The following is a 19,742-nucleotide window of genomic DNA, read 5'->3' as shown; positions in this document are numbered from 1 at the left end:
TATTTATGTATTTTTGACTTGTTTTAACAAAATCATAGAAAAGTTGACTTAAGGAAAAAGTATTAAAAACTATTGAATAAAAACCAAAATTCAGTTTTCTTTTCTCAAAGAAAAATTGTGTGTAAATGTTGGATTTGTAAAAGTCCATTGTTCCCTGAGATTTTAGTGGGACAGTTTTCTTTTAAAACTTAATAATAAAGAAAACCTACTCCTAAAAAAATTATGTAATGGTTATACCTAGGGATGGGCGTGTCGATTCTTCGGTGCTTCGATTCCACCGATTCTGCCAGGAATCGGAACCGTCGATTCTTCCGCCAAGGGTCAAGGAATCGTATCGTATTTAGTATGGTACTAAGCACTCTTAATAATTTAGAAAAAAAAAAAGTTTTTTCCTGAATGAAACCAGCGATTCCTGCTAAAACCACCTTATTTTTCTGCCAGAATTTTGTCAAAATATTTACGTAACTCACCTTGCACTTTGATTTCAAAATTCGGTAAATTGCGTAATAGTTATCTTATCTCACGTTTATATTGGTTGCAGTTTCAGCTTATACAATTACATTATAAAAGTCGTTAGGATCAAATGAAATATTTGTTTTACAAACTATAGAATCATAACCGTGTTTTAACTTATTTCGTGTTGAATTACACAATACGTAAAGAAAGGAAAAGAAACAAATTACGAATACATCATCTCATCTAGCCGAGTCCACCATACTTTAACGTTGTAAACAGCTAACAGAGTGTGCAACACAACAAAAGCAATACTATCTATCGTAATTTCTTTTGTTTGAAGTTTTAAAATGGTTAAAATTCGGTTAAAACACGTAGTATATCACTGTATTTTTATTTAATATAATAATATATTTAGCTAGTATGTCTGATTAATTAACTTTTTTTCGTTTGGTACATTTTGATGCGCTGAGCACTTACTGCACGAGATGAAACACGAAAGCCTCCATATTATGCATTATTGAATACCTAACCTTTATCTATGATCGAATACTTTATGTTGTAACCTCACTTTTGTTTCTATTAACACGTGTGGTTTCAATTATTATTTTTTAAGAGATCAGGTCAGTTTATTTGTACTATAGTATAGTACACGTATTTCTGTGATAGTACAGTACACGTATTTCTGTGATGTATATAACTCGTTTTTGCAGAAACACGTGTGAAACTGTGTATTAGAAATAAAAAAATGTCTGAAGTGTGGAAACATTTTACAATCTACCAGTTCGATGACAAATTTTCAATAAGCAATTATTGTAACACGAAAATATCTCGTGGGCCAACAAAGACCACAACCAACCTATTAAACATTTTCGGACTCAGCATAAGTACGTATCTTGCTTTGGGGGACTCCAGTGAAATTCATAATGTACCATAAGATTCTATTTTTGATTTATATACTGTTTTAATATTTCAGTTTGTTTTGTAAATACACCTCAATTCTCATTTCTAGAAATTGATGAAATTATAACCTTGTATTACTTAAATTAATTAGCATAATACAAGCAGCTGAGTTCTCATTAGAATTGCATTAAAAACTTTGACTTGAAATAGAAGTTTGTTTGGAATCATGGTATATTATATTTTTCCTTTTTTAAGTTCTTTAATGATTAGGTACATGGCAATTTTTTTGGTGGAATTGGAATCGGAACCGAACCTGGAATTGAAGCATTTTTGGAATCGGAATCTGAATCGAGAAAATATGGAATCGACCCATCTCTAGTTATACCCTTTCCTTCACAAAATCCTTGCTACAGCCAAATTTTAAGTAAATCATTACATTGTAAAGAAAACCAGATGTATGTTTTATTTGGTTCTGTTTGCATAAAATAAAGTTGATAAAATTAAAATTTTTTTTTTATATCTCGTAAAACGTTTCTGGTTTTGCAGAAAATTTTCCAGTAAATTACAAGCAAATTTTCCCAAAAATACTTTTCGAGAAAACTAACAACTCTGCTTGTTGGTAGTTGGTCACTACTTGAATGTTGGCGGTGTTCGCAGTTGCAGAGACGACATCACTACAACTCCCGAGGCCCGGAGACGGGCCACAAGACGGATGCCATAGAGGAGCTGAAGAATGCGTTTGAGCTGGCGGAGCGCGCGAACCCGGGCCTAAGTGACCTGTTCGTCAGGGAGATGGTGCAGAAGCTCCTGCCCACAGTGACTGAGTCCAGGATCAAGGGCGTCATGGATAAAATCACAAGGTAGCGTAATGGGTACTTGATTGCTCGTGTTGATTGCTAAATCAAATTTAGTTAGTATTGTATTTGTTAGTTTTTTTTTAATCTTCTTGGTAATTATTTTTATTTAGGTTAATTTATTTGTTTAAATTTTATTTTTATTACCGTATTATCAATGTACATGTGCCTAAATAAATTGGTAGATATTTGTTTATTCAAGCAAGAGGGAAAACTTGGTAAAGTCAGGCGATTTTAAGAAACGGGCAAAGGTCAGGGAATTCCTTTCCTTAGGTGGTGAGGGATTATTTTTTAACAGTGAGGTTACTGAAAAGTTTTAAGTTATAGCAGAGACTTATTTTGATTTGTACAGGTTCCAAGTACACATGCTTTCTCCCCTTTTCCAACCCGTGTCTGTGTTACAAAAATTATTATTATTATTATTAGAGATGGACGAGTTGAGGTTTTTTGGCTTCGAGTTGAGTCGAGCCGAGTTTAGCAATTCATATTTCGAGTCGAGTCGAGTTCGAGTCACAAAATTTTTGAAGAGGTCGAGTCAGTTCGAGTTTCATAATTTTATAATTTTTTGCGTCGAATATGATAAATAAAATATTACTACACCCATTGATATAAAAATTGTGTATCCAAGATACATCTGCATTATTTAAATATTTTAAATGATTAATTAGCAAATCATTATGTTATTTAAATATTTTAAATGATTAATTCAAATCATTATGTTATTTAAATATAAAAAACTAAGCTTTATTTCAACATTATTTCACAGTATCTTTAATGTACAGTAGCTATCCTAACCATATCAACAGTCCACAATGTTTTAAAGAATTTTTAATGTAGCTAACCTAACCTAATTGACCATAGTTATCATGAGTTGTCCAAAATAAACATTCACGGACACACTGCAAACGAAAAATATGGCGGCGTACAAATAAATACCGTTGCCTTGTTTATGGTATTTCCTTTTATCAACACCGCCATATTTATTTACAATGAACAAAAAAAAAACGAAGATGTACGATCGGGAGTTTGGCTCTTTCGTCTGTGAAAAGAAGGCTTCCCGAGTTACGTAACTTTTTTTTTCCGATCCACCGGCAGATCCCCACATAAACAAACAGCTCAATGGATATAGGCCTTGTCACATTGTCACATTCTCAATGTAAATACACTTTCCGCGGCAAGATTATTCGCCCGGAACTTGTTACAACTACAAGAATATCAATATGTTTTTAAATAAATATTTCATGCATTTGATTTGGCGATCAGTAACTGATTGCCAAATAAAATGCATGAGCGTTGTTATTATTATTTTTTATTCAAACAATAAGAAAGTAATTTTATCCTAAACGTTATTGACACGCAGCGCTGCGTAGCGAAGAGCGAAGCACAGCTAAATTTAGTTCCAAAATGCAAGGCTGGCTGGCCTAACACGCAGCCATTTTCACGCATCACGGCTTGGTGTTATTTACTAAATATTACAATATAATTATTGTATGTTTTTATTTTTAGGTTACGGAAATCTCTTGTTTATACGAGTTATTATAAACGGGGCACAATAAACGTGATGATTATTAATATATGTGCGTTTTGCAACAAATTTTTCTTCAGTGAAAATCCATTGACGTATTTTGTAAACAAATGCGGTACCGTATTTGAAGTAAACACATGATGAAAAACAAAATGAAAACAGTGCACGCTGTTTTCCAAGCATTTTTTTTTATATAAAATGGTCATGTGACATAATTTTGTCCTATAAACTGTCGCCACTATCGACAAAATCACGTTACGACGTCACGTTCATAAATGAAGGTAGGCCTAGGTTTGGTTGCACTTGTACCTATTATAGCGCCGTAGCACGGTAGCGGGCAAGGTTAGGTTTGCACGGGATTTGTTTTGTTTAAAGGTCATTATCATTTCTTGCTGTATTAATGACTTGGCGAAAACGTTAAGACAACCTATAATAAAGTGCTATAATGTCACGATGCTGGTACTTAACTCGAAACGTGTTTCGAGTCTCGAACTTGATAAAATATGTGACTCGGTTTTCGAGTCGAGTCAATCTGACCCAACTCGGCTCGGCTCGACTCGATAAACCAAGACTCGACCCATCTCTAATTATTATTATTATTATTGCTTATAAGTAGATCAGCACTTTGATCATGCTCATTAACTTGAGTGCTATTAGCAGTAGTGTGATAAAATAATTTATATTTGTCTGTTTGCAATAGTGAAGTGTAGTATTCCTACGAGTAACAATTTAGCATTTTATTTGTTATTGGTGACTAATATTAGTGGTCAGGGAAATTTTTTTCCCAAGTCAGAAAATGACGGGGAATTTTTTTATCACAAGTTTCCTAGCCATCCTTTTATTGGCTTTTATAACACACTAAAATGGGACCCAGTTAACTGTTTTCGTATGTATACAGTGATGGTGCAAATGACATCTTCCCCTACTATTTTACCTATATGGAAAATCGAAAATCGTTCTGCAAACTGGGAAAACAATGCAAGATGGTTTTTGATTTGGGGGGGGGGGGGGGAGAACATTAATGAGAAAAATCGATATGCTTAAAATAATTTTTCCAATTTTGATTAAAGATAACTGTTGTTGCATCTGTACAATTGATACATATCGTTTAAAGGAAGAGTTAAACTTCTCAATAACAGTAAGGCAGTATTGCATACATTTTATACAATACATACAGCAAAATCCCATAATATGTCTTCTGTATATTATTGAGGGTTTGAGTGTTACATTTTTGATTTTTCAGAACTCTCTGGCTACCCACAAACATTTTTTGATAGGTGAAAATGTTAGTAATGGTTTCAGTGTATGCAATTGAAGAGATTCTGATTGCTGGCTCAATAAATTTGTTATATAATATCCTGCTAGCACTTTTCTCTCTACCGTGATAAAAATACATTTATTGTTTTATTGAAATGTAGTAATACATTTTTTTTTCCTGATACACAAACTTTCATGCACTACATATTGTCACTGAAGAAGCAAATCCTCTTATGACATGTAATTGATAGGTTTCCAGGAATGTTGCATCCTGCTAGTATTTTTTCCTTGTGATTTTGGTAGCTGGGATTGAAAAATCACTAAAGTGATTACAAAAGTTTTATATAAAATAATCTCATTCAGGTGTTCATACATATTTATTAGACAAAAAATAAAATATTTTTGTAAATTGTTAAGGTGTTGATATTTTATCCACTCTTTTCTTCAGTGTGTATTTTAAGTATGGATGGGAAAATCAAATTCTAAATACCATTAAATCATTAGTATTCAAAAGATTCAATATTCAAGGCAAAATATTTGAAGGAAAATATTAGAGGAAATAAAGTAAATTTAAACATTCAAATCTGATAACTAGAGATAAGTAGTTAATGGATTATTTTCAGTTCAGTTTACAGGAGATTTTGTTGTTATTGGTTTTATTTTTAACAAAAATCTGTTTATTAAAACAAATATGACACATAAGGGTTTCCATGGTACTAATTTCTCCATAACAGTGTCATTTTTACTGATACATGATGAACTTTTACAATAATAAGAATGAATAACTTTTTGGAACAAGTAAATTAATATTGTTAAGTATTTCTGTTTTGAAGAATGTACTAATGTCATAATGTAACAATGAGTAATTAATAAAAGTTGCAAGGTTAAATAGAAAAACTTTTTCCAATTTTTTTTTTATAAATTACATTTTTATTGAATATAATAAAGAATGTCAATAAAGGAATATCCCAGTTTCAATCATATATTATAACAGTTTTTTTCAGCAATTCATACATCAAATTGAAGGTAAACTAACCTAGTTTTTCTTACAACTGTTCAATATGTGCACCTTTAGTTATACGGCACACATCCAACCTGAAGGCAAATTCTTCCCACACTCTGGTTAACACGTCCGGAGTAATGGATTCCATATAGTCTCTTCAATTCTGTGTCTGAACTCTGGTAAATCATTAGGTAGCGGCGGAACGTAGACATGATCTTTTATAAATCCCCTAAGGGAAAAAAATTGCATGGCGTTATGTCAGTTAAACGTGGAGGCCAGCGAAAAAGAGCTTTGTTGTCTCGACCATTACGACCAATCCAACGGTCAGGTAAATTCGACATTAAACCACTCTAGATTCCACTGGGTAGGGTTGAAATTGCAGATTCACAATTAGCAAATTGCAGAACACAAAACCTTTATGCTCAGGAGTCATTTTGCATAGGTGGCACTGCAAGTGAGAAAACAATAAAGCTGTTCTTGCGCATGCATTTATTTAAAACTTTTGAGTTACTCTTTGTGACCTTGAACCAACACTCTACAATGCTTACAGTTGATAGTATTAAAATTTGTAACTGGGATATTCTTTTATGGAAATACTGCATTTGAAAGATTACATATTTGAATTTTTCATTAGATGTAAGTTTTGATTGAAAATGCTTATTAGTTTCATGATTTTAATTGCATTTCGGTGCTTTGTGGTGTGTTAACTGGATTTTCGGTTTTATTGAATTTTCATCATATAATCTTGTCTCTATTGATGACCTCTGTAGTTTACTAGGTCAGGTTTTTCTTTAACCTATCCTGTTACCATTCCACAAGTTATTGTTATTTTAATGTGTATATATTATAATAATATAATAATAAGATTACAATAAGTATTGTTTCTGGAAACTTAATTTTTGAAACATCTGTTTAAAGGGTAGAATGATTCAACACAATAGTTAATATTTTTAATTTATTTTAAATTATTTTATTTTTGATCCTTGACACCTAGATTCCGATTCGAGGTGTACATTAAGGCACTCTCTGGGGTTTGAATTCAATATTCAGATTTGAGAAAATTGGTGATGTGACCCATCACAAATTTTAAGTGTTTGTTGTGACTGTTGTTTTGTTTGATTTTTTTCCAGAGACTCATCGTAGAAGAAGTGTTTTGTGTAGCCAATACACACTGTAACACGACTCGTGATCATTTCTCATGTGGAAAAGACCAACAGATGTTTGCAGTTATTTTAGGCATCTCCTTTCACTATGATGCAGTGTGTCTGTTCATTACATTCAGAGACATAAATAGTTTGTGTGGTCATATGCCATAAATATAATTTTAAAAAATTTCAATATTGATATCGTAGTTTAATTATTATTTAATTTTGTCTGTATTTTCAGCTAGTGTTCCATTAACTTATCTATTTAGGTTGCAAGCATTCTTTTTATATACATGCCAGTCAGTAAAAAAAGAGGCCTATTTTAAAGAACTAATTGTGCTTAAGTGTAAATATGAATATGTAAAATAATGTAAAACAAATTGTGTATTATTTTGTTATTTTTATGTATATATTAGATGTATTTTCGAACATAATTGGCAATTTTTAGTGTAATGTTATATATTTAAAAAATGTTTTGTCTATAATGACATCCATAAATAGGAGACATAAGAGAACCATAGCTATCATTTTCATTCTAGTTAAAAATGGTAAAGAAAGTTTAGGAATTATTTTTGCATCAGCAGCATTGAAAGAAATGCCATACTAGCTGAAAACTTGTATGACATCAGTATAACAATAAATTTTATGTTATATTTTTTAACTTTGTTGTCTGGATATGAAATTTTTTTCATCCTTAATGAAATTCAATTTGGTTGAATATTTATAAAAAAAAGGAAGTAGTTGTTGCATATTTGATATCAGTATTGGAATTTTAAAAACATGTATTCAATTTTCCTCTGCCTGTTTTAGGGCTCAAATTTGTGAATATTAAATAGCAATTATCATACTAGTGCAGCATTTAGTAGCCAGAAATTTATACCAAATTGTTTATAATTACTATATACCAGTATATATATTTTTTTAATTAGGGCTAACCTCTCACACAGAAAAGAGGAAAATAATTATTTCATTAATGTGGTAATGTTTTACGATATTAGTTTTTAATATATTCAACTTTTTTTTTTTTTAAGATGATATAGTGAAGTGAAAGAAAGCAAAGTGTTATATTGCTAAATGTATTAGCATTTAACTAGCAATAGTTAAAGTTACATATCTTTTTTTTTTGGGCTACAGTTTTTATTAATCCATTGGTAAATGTAGCAAGTGCTGAAAATAATACATTGAGATTCTAAGTAAATGTGCCCCATTGCAGATTAAAATAGTGATGGAGGAAAAATCTTCTTATAAATAAATAAGTTAATAAGTAACATGAAATAGGCAGTTTTAGCTGCTCCTATTTGTATATGTTACACTAGTCTTTTGAACTGTTCCCACTGAAGTATTTGCATAGCCTAAAATATATTTCTGTACTTGTTGTAAGAACCTTCAAATGTTTATGAAATGTGTAACCTGCAGTGTTGAATTTATCATAATATACCGGTTTATTTGTTTATTTTTATAGACCTGTGCATTGCCCAAAACATTTTATTTTTCCCATATTAGTCACTGCAATAAAATTCATTACAGTTATCTTTTTTGAGGCGTTAATTTTCTCATGATTGACACCAAAATTAAACATATTATATTTATTTATTATAATATTTTTGAGATTTAGAACATAGAACAATTAGCTTTGGTATGAGAGATAATTAATTAAACCTAGAGGTAGCCCTAATACTACCTAAATTATATTCCCTTGCCAACATCCTGATTTTTTTTTGGGATGTGTGTATATATGTATATGTAAAAATGCATTAGGAAAATCTGTTCATATATTTTGTCTTGATTACTAAAGTGTATTTTTTTAGATACCTATGTAAATACCATATATAACATAGAAATTTATATATTCAATTTTGTAGGTTTTCAACTTGATATGTTGATATTTAGAACTGATACCAGTTTTTAATGACTAAAAGCTAGTAAGTTTTGGTAGCAAAAAACTTTATTGGTTTAGTATCTGCATATGTTTAATTTGATTGTAATGCTAATTTAAAGGTTGTTTCGCCAGATCAGTGTTATTCCTATGGTAATTTAAAAAAAATTGTTAATGATTTTTTAAGTTTTCTGGTTGTTTCTCAGTATAATTATTTTGGATTTAATCTTTTGAGTGCACTTTTAGAGTTGTGAGATTTTAATATTAATATTTGTTAATAAAAAAAAGACAAAAATTATTGCAGATATTTTTACATATTTTAATTTGTTTTGCTATCACATGATTTTTTAGGGTATTAATATATCTGACCATAACAGATACTAATTGGAAAGTACAAATAAAGTTGCTGACAGTTTGTATTTTATTTGGCAATAATGGTAGTTGATGTTTAGTATTTTGAAATATGTTGTGTTACGTGTCAGCAACTACTGTTTGTTTGTTTTGGGATACATGCTGTCAACCACTTTCCAGTATTAGCATTGAAATGTATGCTGCATGCTCATTGGAGAAATGTGCTAATGTGTGCTAGTGAAAACATTTTTGTAATTGAAAAAAAAAATTAAAAGGCTATCCTTTATTAATAATTGACAAGACTACCTTTTTAGACACTAATGACATTACATATTGGTCAATGCTGTAAACTATCGTATAAGATATGGTATGCCATTGAAAATTTTCTGTGATAATTCAAAAACTTAGGAAAGAAGTGGTAATTCTGCTGTCCACTTGAATGAATTCAGTCAATATTTTCATCTGCGCAAAACATAACTGAGAATTTGCAGATCTTGCTGACAGTTTGTGAGTAACAGAATCTGTTTAATGCTCTAGTGTAACACTGTTTATTCACACGTGGATATTTGTGTTTCAAATGTACTACCTTCGGTATCAGTATCTTTGACTCGTGGCATTGAGAGAAAGATGAGTGTTAAAAGTAGTATTTGGGGAGGGGGGGTTTGGAAATTGAAAACGGTAATGGCTGAGTGTTGAAACGTGGTTCAATAATGAAATTAACTGTTGACTTTTTCGTTGTTTGCACAGGCTCCGCAGGAGATGTGCGGGCAAAGTAGACCGTAGAGTGTCGTCTGTGTGTGTACAGTATATTCTGTGGGAGTGCTGGGGTGGAAAAGCCCAGAGATCTGGCTGTACATAGAACTATGAATACAATAAATTTATGTGATACAGGAAATTAAGCTTTTTTATTGTCTTTATTACCTTTGTGGTATGTTTTTCAAGAGCTGTTTGCATGTGGAGTACAGAGGGCACAGAGTTGTTCCTAAGTGGTAAAGATGTGCTTCCCTGATCTCCTCGGGGAAAAGAGGCAACATGGAATTACCTAGTTCAACTGATACTCTACCACCATTATATAAATTACTGTATAAAATACATCTGTAGGTATTGCTGTCAGCCCCAGCAGTTTCCTGTGTCAACTTAAAAAAAAAATGCAGATTGCACTCCTGATGGTGAAAATACAGTAAATCACTGTTAGATATTTCTCAAGGGATTGTGTCTTCAAACAACTTTAATACAAATGACAAAAAATATATATGTATATACTCTCTTTCAAAATTTGCTAATAGTATAGTTGATGAAAACTAAGTACGTATACTACATAACAAAGGTTTGAATATTTTATTGAAAAATTTGATTCTAACTTGCATGTATGTTCTATAATCGAGTATAAAAAAAATACAATAACACACATTCTAAGTTTTGCAGTGTCCTACTCTAGTTAAATTACAAAACAAAAACCAGTTGATGTATAAATTTTAAATTAGTTGACTGTGAAAACAATAACCAGAATGTGAGATGGAACTAATGTAGCATACCGATAACTACACTCTGACCACGTAAGTGTGCGGGCTATCAAATTTAGTTTACTCCGCATATGATGAAGAGTGCGCACGCTGCTAGCGATACATAAGCACACACTATACGGGCATAAACCCAACTGAATATGATGCCAACCAGTGCTGGCTACATATTCATTAGGGGTGTGCGAAGCTTCGAGTATTCGAAGTCGAATCGAAGATAATTTTTTTTCTTCGACTTTGGCTTCGACAAAAATAAACTTTGAGTGGAAAAGTCGAAGATTTTGCCAGAAACGTTTGGCCCACTATTTAGATCAATAAATATATATATAGTACTGCCAAAATATATTTGCGGCAGGTAATTTCCCGTTTATGTATATTAATTTGTTGTTTATTATACCCGCTGACACTTTTAAAACTAAAATTTACTGCGCAGCAGAAATATATTTGTTTTATTTACATTTGCGGGCACAATTTATCACTAGGCCGAAGTAAACCAATATCGTAAAATAAAATCATGGAATTATTTATTTGGGGAAATAATAAGTTGCAACTTGCCTTAATGTTAGCACCTTTCCCGTGAAGATAATATGTAGTTTAATTAAAGTAGGTTATGTAGCAATGAGCGATGCATGCTTGAGTTAATGACTCGTTTTCCGACCTTTCTAGTACATTTGTAATTTACAGAGATTACCACAAAATGGCAATCACCTTGATTTTTATAGAGTGCACAAAATGATTCATATGTTACGACGGTTAGAAATGTAACAAACCATTTAGGAATGCGGGAACGCCATGTTTGTTTACGTTCGTCGATCGATAAAGGTTCAGCCCAAGGAGCATCTATCCTTACGGAAATGGAGGAAGCTCAAGCTTAAAACTGATAGTCACTTATTTTGACCTCGCTGTTCTGTCACAGCAGCGGCACCAAACTCTCAGCGGCGGGAATGTGAAACTCCAACCGGCACGCATGTGCAGTGCAGCTCTGACCTTCTACCCCCCCCCCCTGTTTTCCAGTAACTTTTTTTCTTGTTTATTTACTTTTAGTGCATGTCGTTTGCTGAACGTATTTTATCTGAAAGTACGATGGCAGTTAACAAGTAAATTTAATCCCTGAAAATGTGCTACAGCAGTCCTCTGGCATGTAATAAAATATACAGTAAACCATAACCAGAAACGCTGAGGCCTGAAAGTGTTATATTTAGAGCACCTGTTTGAATAGTTATAAATATATCTTGACAGCTTTGTTTTTATTGAATTTTAATTGCACGTACAATTGAATTTCGGTTTAAGGAGATATACTTAAAATAGGCCGGCTTTTAAGTAAGTTTTTTTTCAGTTTTATTATAGGTAGTAACTAATAAAAACAATACACTATTTATACTAGTAATGAAAATTATGTTATTTCAAATCCTTCGACTTCGATTTTCCTTCGACATTCCTTCGCACAATATAAGCTTCGCTTCGACTTCGCTTCGCATTTAAAAAGAGACCTGCGCACATGCCTAAGATTCATACACGCTTAACAGCGACAACCCAACATCGGATTGTAACATTTGAAAACTGGCGCGAAAGAGAATTTCCACATTGAACTACTACGTAGTTATGTATAATCAATATTTTGCATCATCGTGAGGAAGTGTTCCGTGGCAGCATTGAATATATATAATGTATAGAAGTCGCGAGCCCAGGTTAAATTTTCTGTCCGTTTTCGCAGAAGAATTGTTGTAGTAGGAAGCTCTGTCGCAGCGATCGCTTCAATCGCTGGGTATCGACAGCGCACGCCCCTAGCGGTCTTAGAACGTACTACGTTAAGGCCAAGATCCATAGTTTTGCAGGCATGACGGAAATTATTTATCCCATGAATAGCACTGTCTGTAAAAAAAATGTAAATTACAGCATTATAAAATCAAGCTTTGATTTTTGCAATTGTGGTAGAAATTTTTTATCAAAAATTTATTTGTTACTAAATTTTAATTAAGAAATTTTTAAAACTAAGTATTTCATATTTATAAGAACTGTACACGGTCTTTATTTTACATACAAATCAAATTGAGTATCCTTTACAATTCCTGTAGACCAAAACTGAAACATTACGTACAGAATTTAAATAATTTTAGTTTAAAACTTGTTATTTAACGGACGCGTGTAGTTCTTGAAATGGACGAATAATGTGTTAGTTCAGCATTACGCGGCTAGATGTCAGGCACGATGAGTTTAGAGTTTGCCCGCTAGATGTCCCAACTATCGCAGAGGAGTTGTGGCGGGACTAAAATTTATTTTAAACATTTGACTTCAAAACTGGTTTCGGTGACAGTAAGACATTGTGTTTTGAAGATAGAAAGAAGCCAATTGACGAAAACTCTTCCATTTCCTTCGAACTATATTGAGCAATGAACCATTTATTTCCTAATATTTCACAGATGTGATTTAACGATACTCTGTAGAACTTTAATTGTAAACATTTTATTATCTATCATGGCAAAATTTATTGTTTTTATAATAATAGTCATATTGCGTGAATCAAACGTGACCTTTTATATAATATACATTCAAAATATATTATACATAATAAAACTAGGTAAATCTGAAAGAAGTACTAGCAGTTGTGCGCTTACAAGCGTGCAGTGTTTGCTAACACATTTTAATTATTTGGTTTCAAAACCGCATAAATGTCTTTTCTTTATTTTACTTTTGACAGCAACACGCGTCCTCTTTCGCCCCATGGTCCGCTCTGTATCAGGTCACGTAATATTTTGAATGTTATTGTAATTTTGGCAATTTAAAATTTGTAATTTTTGTGTAGTAAAGTATTTTTTAATTTTTATTATTTAATTTTTTTATAGTTGGTTGGTTATTTCCTATAATAAACTCATCTTTTACTACTGGAATCTTTCCATTATATCTTCAAATTGCAATAACTATTTCTCTGCATAAGAAAGGTAATAAATCAAATATATAAAATTATCGTCTGATAGTAGTTACGTCCAGTTTCGCAATAATATTTGAACAATGTGTTAAAATGATATGTATGAAAATGATCAAATACTATCAAATTTACAACAGCTAGAAGCACTAAAACAGATTATGCTGATTTTTTTTTATACAAGGCAATTGATGATGAATCAATAGGAAATGTTTGTAAAGCATCTAACACGATTTGATACGATTAATCAAAATATAATGTTGAATAAAAACATTATTTTAACTGGGAATAATTTAAAAACACACCAATTATTTCAGTTTTATCTTATAGCCCAGTAAATGAAGGCCAAAAATCGCCTGTTGTCGCAACTAATTCCGGGAAAGCTGAATTTTTGTCAGATGTTAGACCCTTATAAGATACGTATTTCCTCAAAAGTGCCCGCCTCTCCCCCTTGTGCTTTCCCCCCCCCCCCCCCCCCCTTTTCGGAAGTTCTAAAATGTTGACCTTTACAGAATCGCTTGTGAATACGTAAATAATTGTGTAAAGTAGTAAATATATAGCGTATTTTGTTCTCAAAAATCTGGTTATTAATTTTGTTTATGACAATATTTTCTTTAATATTGATAGTTAATGCGTTATAAAATCACAAACACAAAAAAAAACGGGTTTTAATGTCAAAATGCGCAGTTCTCGTTCTGGATGTTTTTAAATATTGGAAATACACAAAAAATCTTCAAGTAAATTTTGTAGCATATACTTTCAGCTTTAAAATGATGTATAGTTGATATCGGGGAATTCATTGGTTACTGCTGGAGAGGGGGGGAAGTGAGCGCATGCGTATGGCTAAAACGCTCCGACCTGCTACATTTATCTACCCGGCTTCCCTACAATCTACTCTTATCATGAGATTGTTATTTTTTTATATTCCTCTGTTACATGCAGGATTTAAAACTTTAAATTTAAATAGGAACCTAAATCTAACAGTAGGCTAATTATTAATATATTGATGTATTCATTCGCAATACAAAATGGAATCAAAAATAATTGTTCGGTGGTATTTATTTTTACATATTACGGGCGGAAGGAACGAGAGATCTCCGATGAAACACTTTGGCCTGCGTGATAGTCTCAGCTCAATTCCTGTTGAAAAAAATGTGGGAGTTCCTGCTTGGTTTCGAACCCGAATCGCCTTTGACAAAGGCAAGAACTGGATCACTGCAACCCCGTTTCGAAATTATTTAGATAATAGTAAATTCGCCATAAAACGTATGAGGTTCAAGTGGCTTTTATGGTTAATATGTTTGAGCCCTGGCAGCAAGAACTGGGTTAAGTGGCAGGCACACCACGTATGCATATTCTTATTGCGTCTCGTTTATTAAGTCTTCGCGATGACGGAGCAGGAGTGGGCTACACGTTCTTGTCTTATCTCGGCAATAGCGTTAAGAGTGGTTTAGTGGTTAGGGTCGAGGCGGGCGGGCTGCAGGGCAGCTATGAAAAAAATTAAGGGACAGTCTTTCGGAGAACTGAAATTACATAGGAAGGATATGGTACTGACTCAATCTAGTCACAAATCTGTGACTGTTCGATCAAAGCGAGTGACTGTGAATCCTCAACAGTTATTCAATCGAATACTCTGTTTGTGTGATGGTCCGACTAGATTAAAAGTTTACCTTTCGTACGAACTGGCTTCTCGACCACCATCCTTATTCGATGATGTTTCTTTACGTAAAGGAGTGAAGTCATCATTCCTGAAGGTATTTTCTGAGGGCATTACCTACTGATGAAATTAAACCCCAACAAGATACAGGTACTGGTATAGTTATTGATGGAGGCTTTCTCCTCCATAGTGTAACATTGTCAATTGAAGAGACTTTTGGAGAAATCATTGAAAATTACTGCACATATATCGTCACAAAATATGGAATGAACTCAATTGTTGTTTTTGATGGGTACCCTTCAGAGCCAACAACTAAGGGAGAAGAACAGTCAAGAAGATCTGCTAAAAACTCATCATGTAACATAGAATTTGGGACAAATACAAAATGTATCACGAAAAAGGAAGCTTTTTTATCTATTACGAATAACAAAAAAAAAAAAATTATGAAACTGTCTGAAGCATTAAATAGAAGGGGAATAAGTTCATTCATAGCCGAGGGAGATGCTGACTTAGACATCGTAAAAACAGGAATTGAACATCTCAATAAATTCAATGTAGTCATAGTTGTGGGATCATACACAGATATTCTGGTACTGCTTGTAGCACTTGCGCCTGAAAATAACTCTGTATTCTTTCGAAAAGAAATCTGTGGCAAAAATCCTTACGTTGTTTATTATGACATACAAACACTAGTAAATGTGCTCAAGAGCATCAGAAAACTTCTTTTATTTGCATATGCAATTACAGGCTGTGACACCACCTCGTCATTTTTTGGTTTGGGAAAGACAAAATTTGTTGATGTGATCAAAATTGTAGCACAAAAGATGTATCTCGCGATGAATTACTCGAATTACTTTAAATGTAAAGGCTTAGGAGATATTCTAATATGAATGAAGCTCGCTACTACAATTTACATCCATGACAAGTAAATCTGCTTTAAAATCTAACTTTGGTTTATCAAAATTGCCCCCCACATCAGAAGCACGAGTTTACCTCCAGGTGCAATATTGGATGGGCAATAAACTTCCACCTACAGATTGGGGTTGGAGGCATGAATATGTAAAGGAAAATTGCAGGAAAAATAAAGTTTTAAAACCTGTTCCCAGTACCAAAGCCTTTCCCCCTGATGACCTTATTTGTCTTGTTTCCTGCAGCTGTAATACTTCATGCGGTAACAATTGCAAATGCAGAAAATCCGGTCTAAGCTGTTCTGCTATGTGTGAAAACTGTAGTGGATTATCATGCCTTAACTCTCCAAATTTCGACGAAGAAATTGAACTTCCTTCAGACGACTAGTGTCATAGTGAAGTTTGTAAATGCCAATGACTGATGCAGATGAAGGTCAACATGTATTGATTAAGGACAATTTGTTAAAAGTTAAGGATACATTACTTTTATATTAGAGGCGGGTGGGTGGACCGTGATGCTGTCATCTAAACTACAATTTAATATTTAAAACATTTTACTTGTTTAAAGTTATTCATAATCATGACAGCTACCGGTTTTAGCCAGTCCGGGACACGGCGGGTCCATAGGTGGTCGATAATGGAAGGCCCTTAATTGGGTAGGGGTATCTTTCCCCCCGAACCAAATCTGGCTATGCGTATTTAAGTAAAGAATTTCTGTACACAGAATTGCTTTAAGTATTTGCTAATAAATATTATATAAATATTATTGTAAACATAAAGTGCAAAAAAGAAAAATGTATGTTAGTTGTTTTATGAATTATTTTATATAAAAATGAATACTGTTTTAAACTAGATATATTATTCCTCAAATAATTAATGAAGGCTACGCGAACGGACTGCGAATACAAAAGGATGCACATAGTAGGTCGGTGCGCGCATGCGCTCACTTCCCCCCTCCCCTCCCCAGCAGTAACCAATGAATTCCCCGATATCAACTATACATCATTTTAAAGCTGAAAGTGTGTGCTACAAAATTTACTTGAAGATTTTTTGTGTATTTCCAATATTTAAAAACATCCAGAACGAGAACTGCGCATTTTGACATTAAAAACCCGTTTTTTTTTTTAATGTTTTTGATTTTATAACGCCTTAACTATCAATATTAAAGAAAATATTGTCAGAAACAAAATATAAACCAGATTTTTGAGAACAAAATACGCTATATATTTACTACTTTACACAATTATTTACGTATTCACAAGCGATTCTGTAAAGGTCAACATTTTAGAACTTCCGAAAGGGGGGGGGGGGGGGGAACACAAGGGGGAGAGGCGGGCACTTTTGAGGAAATACGTGTCTTATAAGGGTCTAACATCTGACAAAAATTCAGCTTTCTCGGAATTAGTTGCGACAAAAAACCTTTATTTACTGGGCTATTAATGACATGAAGCATATAGTACCCATTCTGCTCAGCCTGAATGATTAGGTCCACATTGTCAATTCTGATATCCAAACAGCAAATATCGGGGTTGCCCAAGGAAGCATTCTCCTGTCCTATTATTGAATAGGGTACGTGAATGTTGCGGAAGAATCAGTAAAAATGTGTATCTCATTAGCTTTGCCGCCAACATAATTCCTTAAATATATATATATATATATATATATATATATATATATATATATATATATATATATATATTCTCAAATGTACGAAAGTTTGTTTCAGAGAAACTTTTTAGATACTATTTAGAAGATTTTCGATCAATTGTATCATATTTGGTAGTGAATTTAGTAAGGTAGTTAAGAAATGTTCTATTATTTAGCCACTGTTTTTTTACAATCCCTTACAGTATTGGTTGGTTGTATAAAGTATTATTTCAGACTATTTATTAAGTTTGCAGAAAATAACAATGTATTTTATATTTTATGTGACAAGAATGTTATAATTTTTGTTTGTATTCAATTCTAATCGTTTGAACTCCCTGCAACAATGTTTAGACTTATCAAAAATCGCTTTATAAACCTTTTTTAGAACACATCTAAAGTTTACAAACAATTTGAACTGATTTGATGGCGTGCCTGCTAAGGAAGTTAAGAAATTTTTTTGTCCTCTAAGCCATTTTTATTTAACCTTGCAGTTATTTTGACAAAAGGTTTTTGGTATAAATTTATAGAGATATATAATAACTCTTCATACGGATGCGGGGGTTATAGCAATTGACCTATTTAAAAAAATAATAAACCTTCCCCATTTCTGCCCCATTGGTCAGATATTTGCCATTAACAAACTCGACCAAGATTTCTCTCTTTTTTTTATTAATTTGGAAATGCTTTGTGCAAAATTGCGTAGTTATCGTATTAATAAAAATTTATGTGTTATATATATATATATATATAATGTTTTGAGATGATGATTTTGGGGACACTGAACTATGTAACGGAAAACTTTGTAGAATTTTTCCGGAAGTCACACAGTGGTAACTGCTACAATAGGAAGTCTTTCTCCGAAATCGACCTAACTATTAAAAAAATATTACTTTTATTTCAATGATTTAAAGGCTAGCAAATTCATGCCAATACAATTGCATACGAACAGCATTTTTATAATCACTCTATTAATTGCGGCATGTTTTTACAAGATCCGGTAGACGTCTAATTATGCCGGATTACTGGATCCAGTTTTCCGGATTGCAATCCCTAATGGAGGGGCGTTCACAGAAATCTGCACACACAGCATGGAGGGTGAAACAACGCACTGGCGCTGACTGCCTTCCGGCTGCTCCACGCCCTGGCCGCTTGCCATGGGGCTTCTGGATCCGTACGAGCCTGGCAACCCCATCGATGTGCATACGAAGAGGGCTGTTCACTGCTTGCACCAATATTACAAACAATTGTTACTGGTAATTGCATAACTTTTTTTTGACCTGACAACGTCTAATAAATCGATGAACGCCGGCTGCACGCACGAAAAAGTGTCCCACTACCCACTACGGATGTCCCACTACGGATGTTCCTGTTTGCTCATTGTACGCATGCGTGGCATCTCTCTTCCACTCGATTGGAACGACCATCGATTTGACTTTTCAATCATATTTTCGTCGTTTGAATTATTAATATTATGTAATTTAACGATCGTCCACCGATTTTCAGCACAATCGGTACGGTTATTTAAAAGTAATGTTGAATATTCAAATACTGTACGTTTTGAACCAACAATGGTGTTTAAAGGCCCTGCTACAATTGACATGTCCCTTGGTCCCTTGGTCCGTCATGGCAGTTTGGCCCATGCTCTCATGAAAATGTGCTGCCACAACAGCTGTGTCCCAAGTTGTCCAAATGTAAACATTTTAAATACCACCACTAGAGT

The 19,742-nt window shown here is 33.1% G+C and overlaps 1 protein-coding gene across 8 annotated transcripts in view; it reads left to right on the top strand.

Annotated features, from left to right (window-relative positions):
* LOC134538740 (serine/threonine-protein kinase 26) overlaps positions 1-10,262 on the top strand; it is a 473,430-nt gene extending 463,168 nt beyond the window's left edge. For all 8 annotated transcript variants that reach the window (XM_063380213.1, XM_063380214.1, XM_063380212.1 and 5 more), the window contains exons 9-10: positions 2,014-2,216; positions 7,126-10,262. In XM_063380213.1, the coding sequence (XP_063236283.1) occupies positions 2,014-2,216; positions 7,126-7,138 (216 nt within the window). In that variant the 3' untranslated portion in view covers positions 7,139-10,262. The remainder of the gene's footprint in view (positions 1-2,013; positions 2,217-7,125) is intronic.
* Positions 10,263-19,742: the final 9,480 nt, after the last annotated feature.

This window comes from Bacillus rossius, chromosome 14 (genome assembly GCF_032445375.1).
Source record: "Bacillus rossius redtenbacheri isolate Brsri chromosome 14, Brsri_v3, whole genome shotgun sequence".
Lineage (NCBI taxonomy): Eukaryota > Metazoa > Arthropoda > Insecta > Phasmatodea > Bacillidae > Bacillus > Bacillus rossius.
The sequence above is the reverse complement of the archived record's forward strand: the minus strand, read 5'-3'. Positions and strand labels throughout refer to the sequence as shown.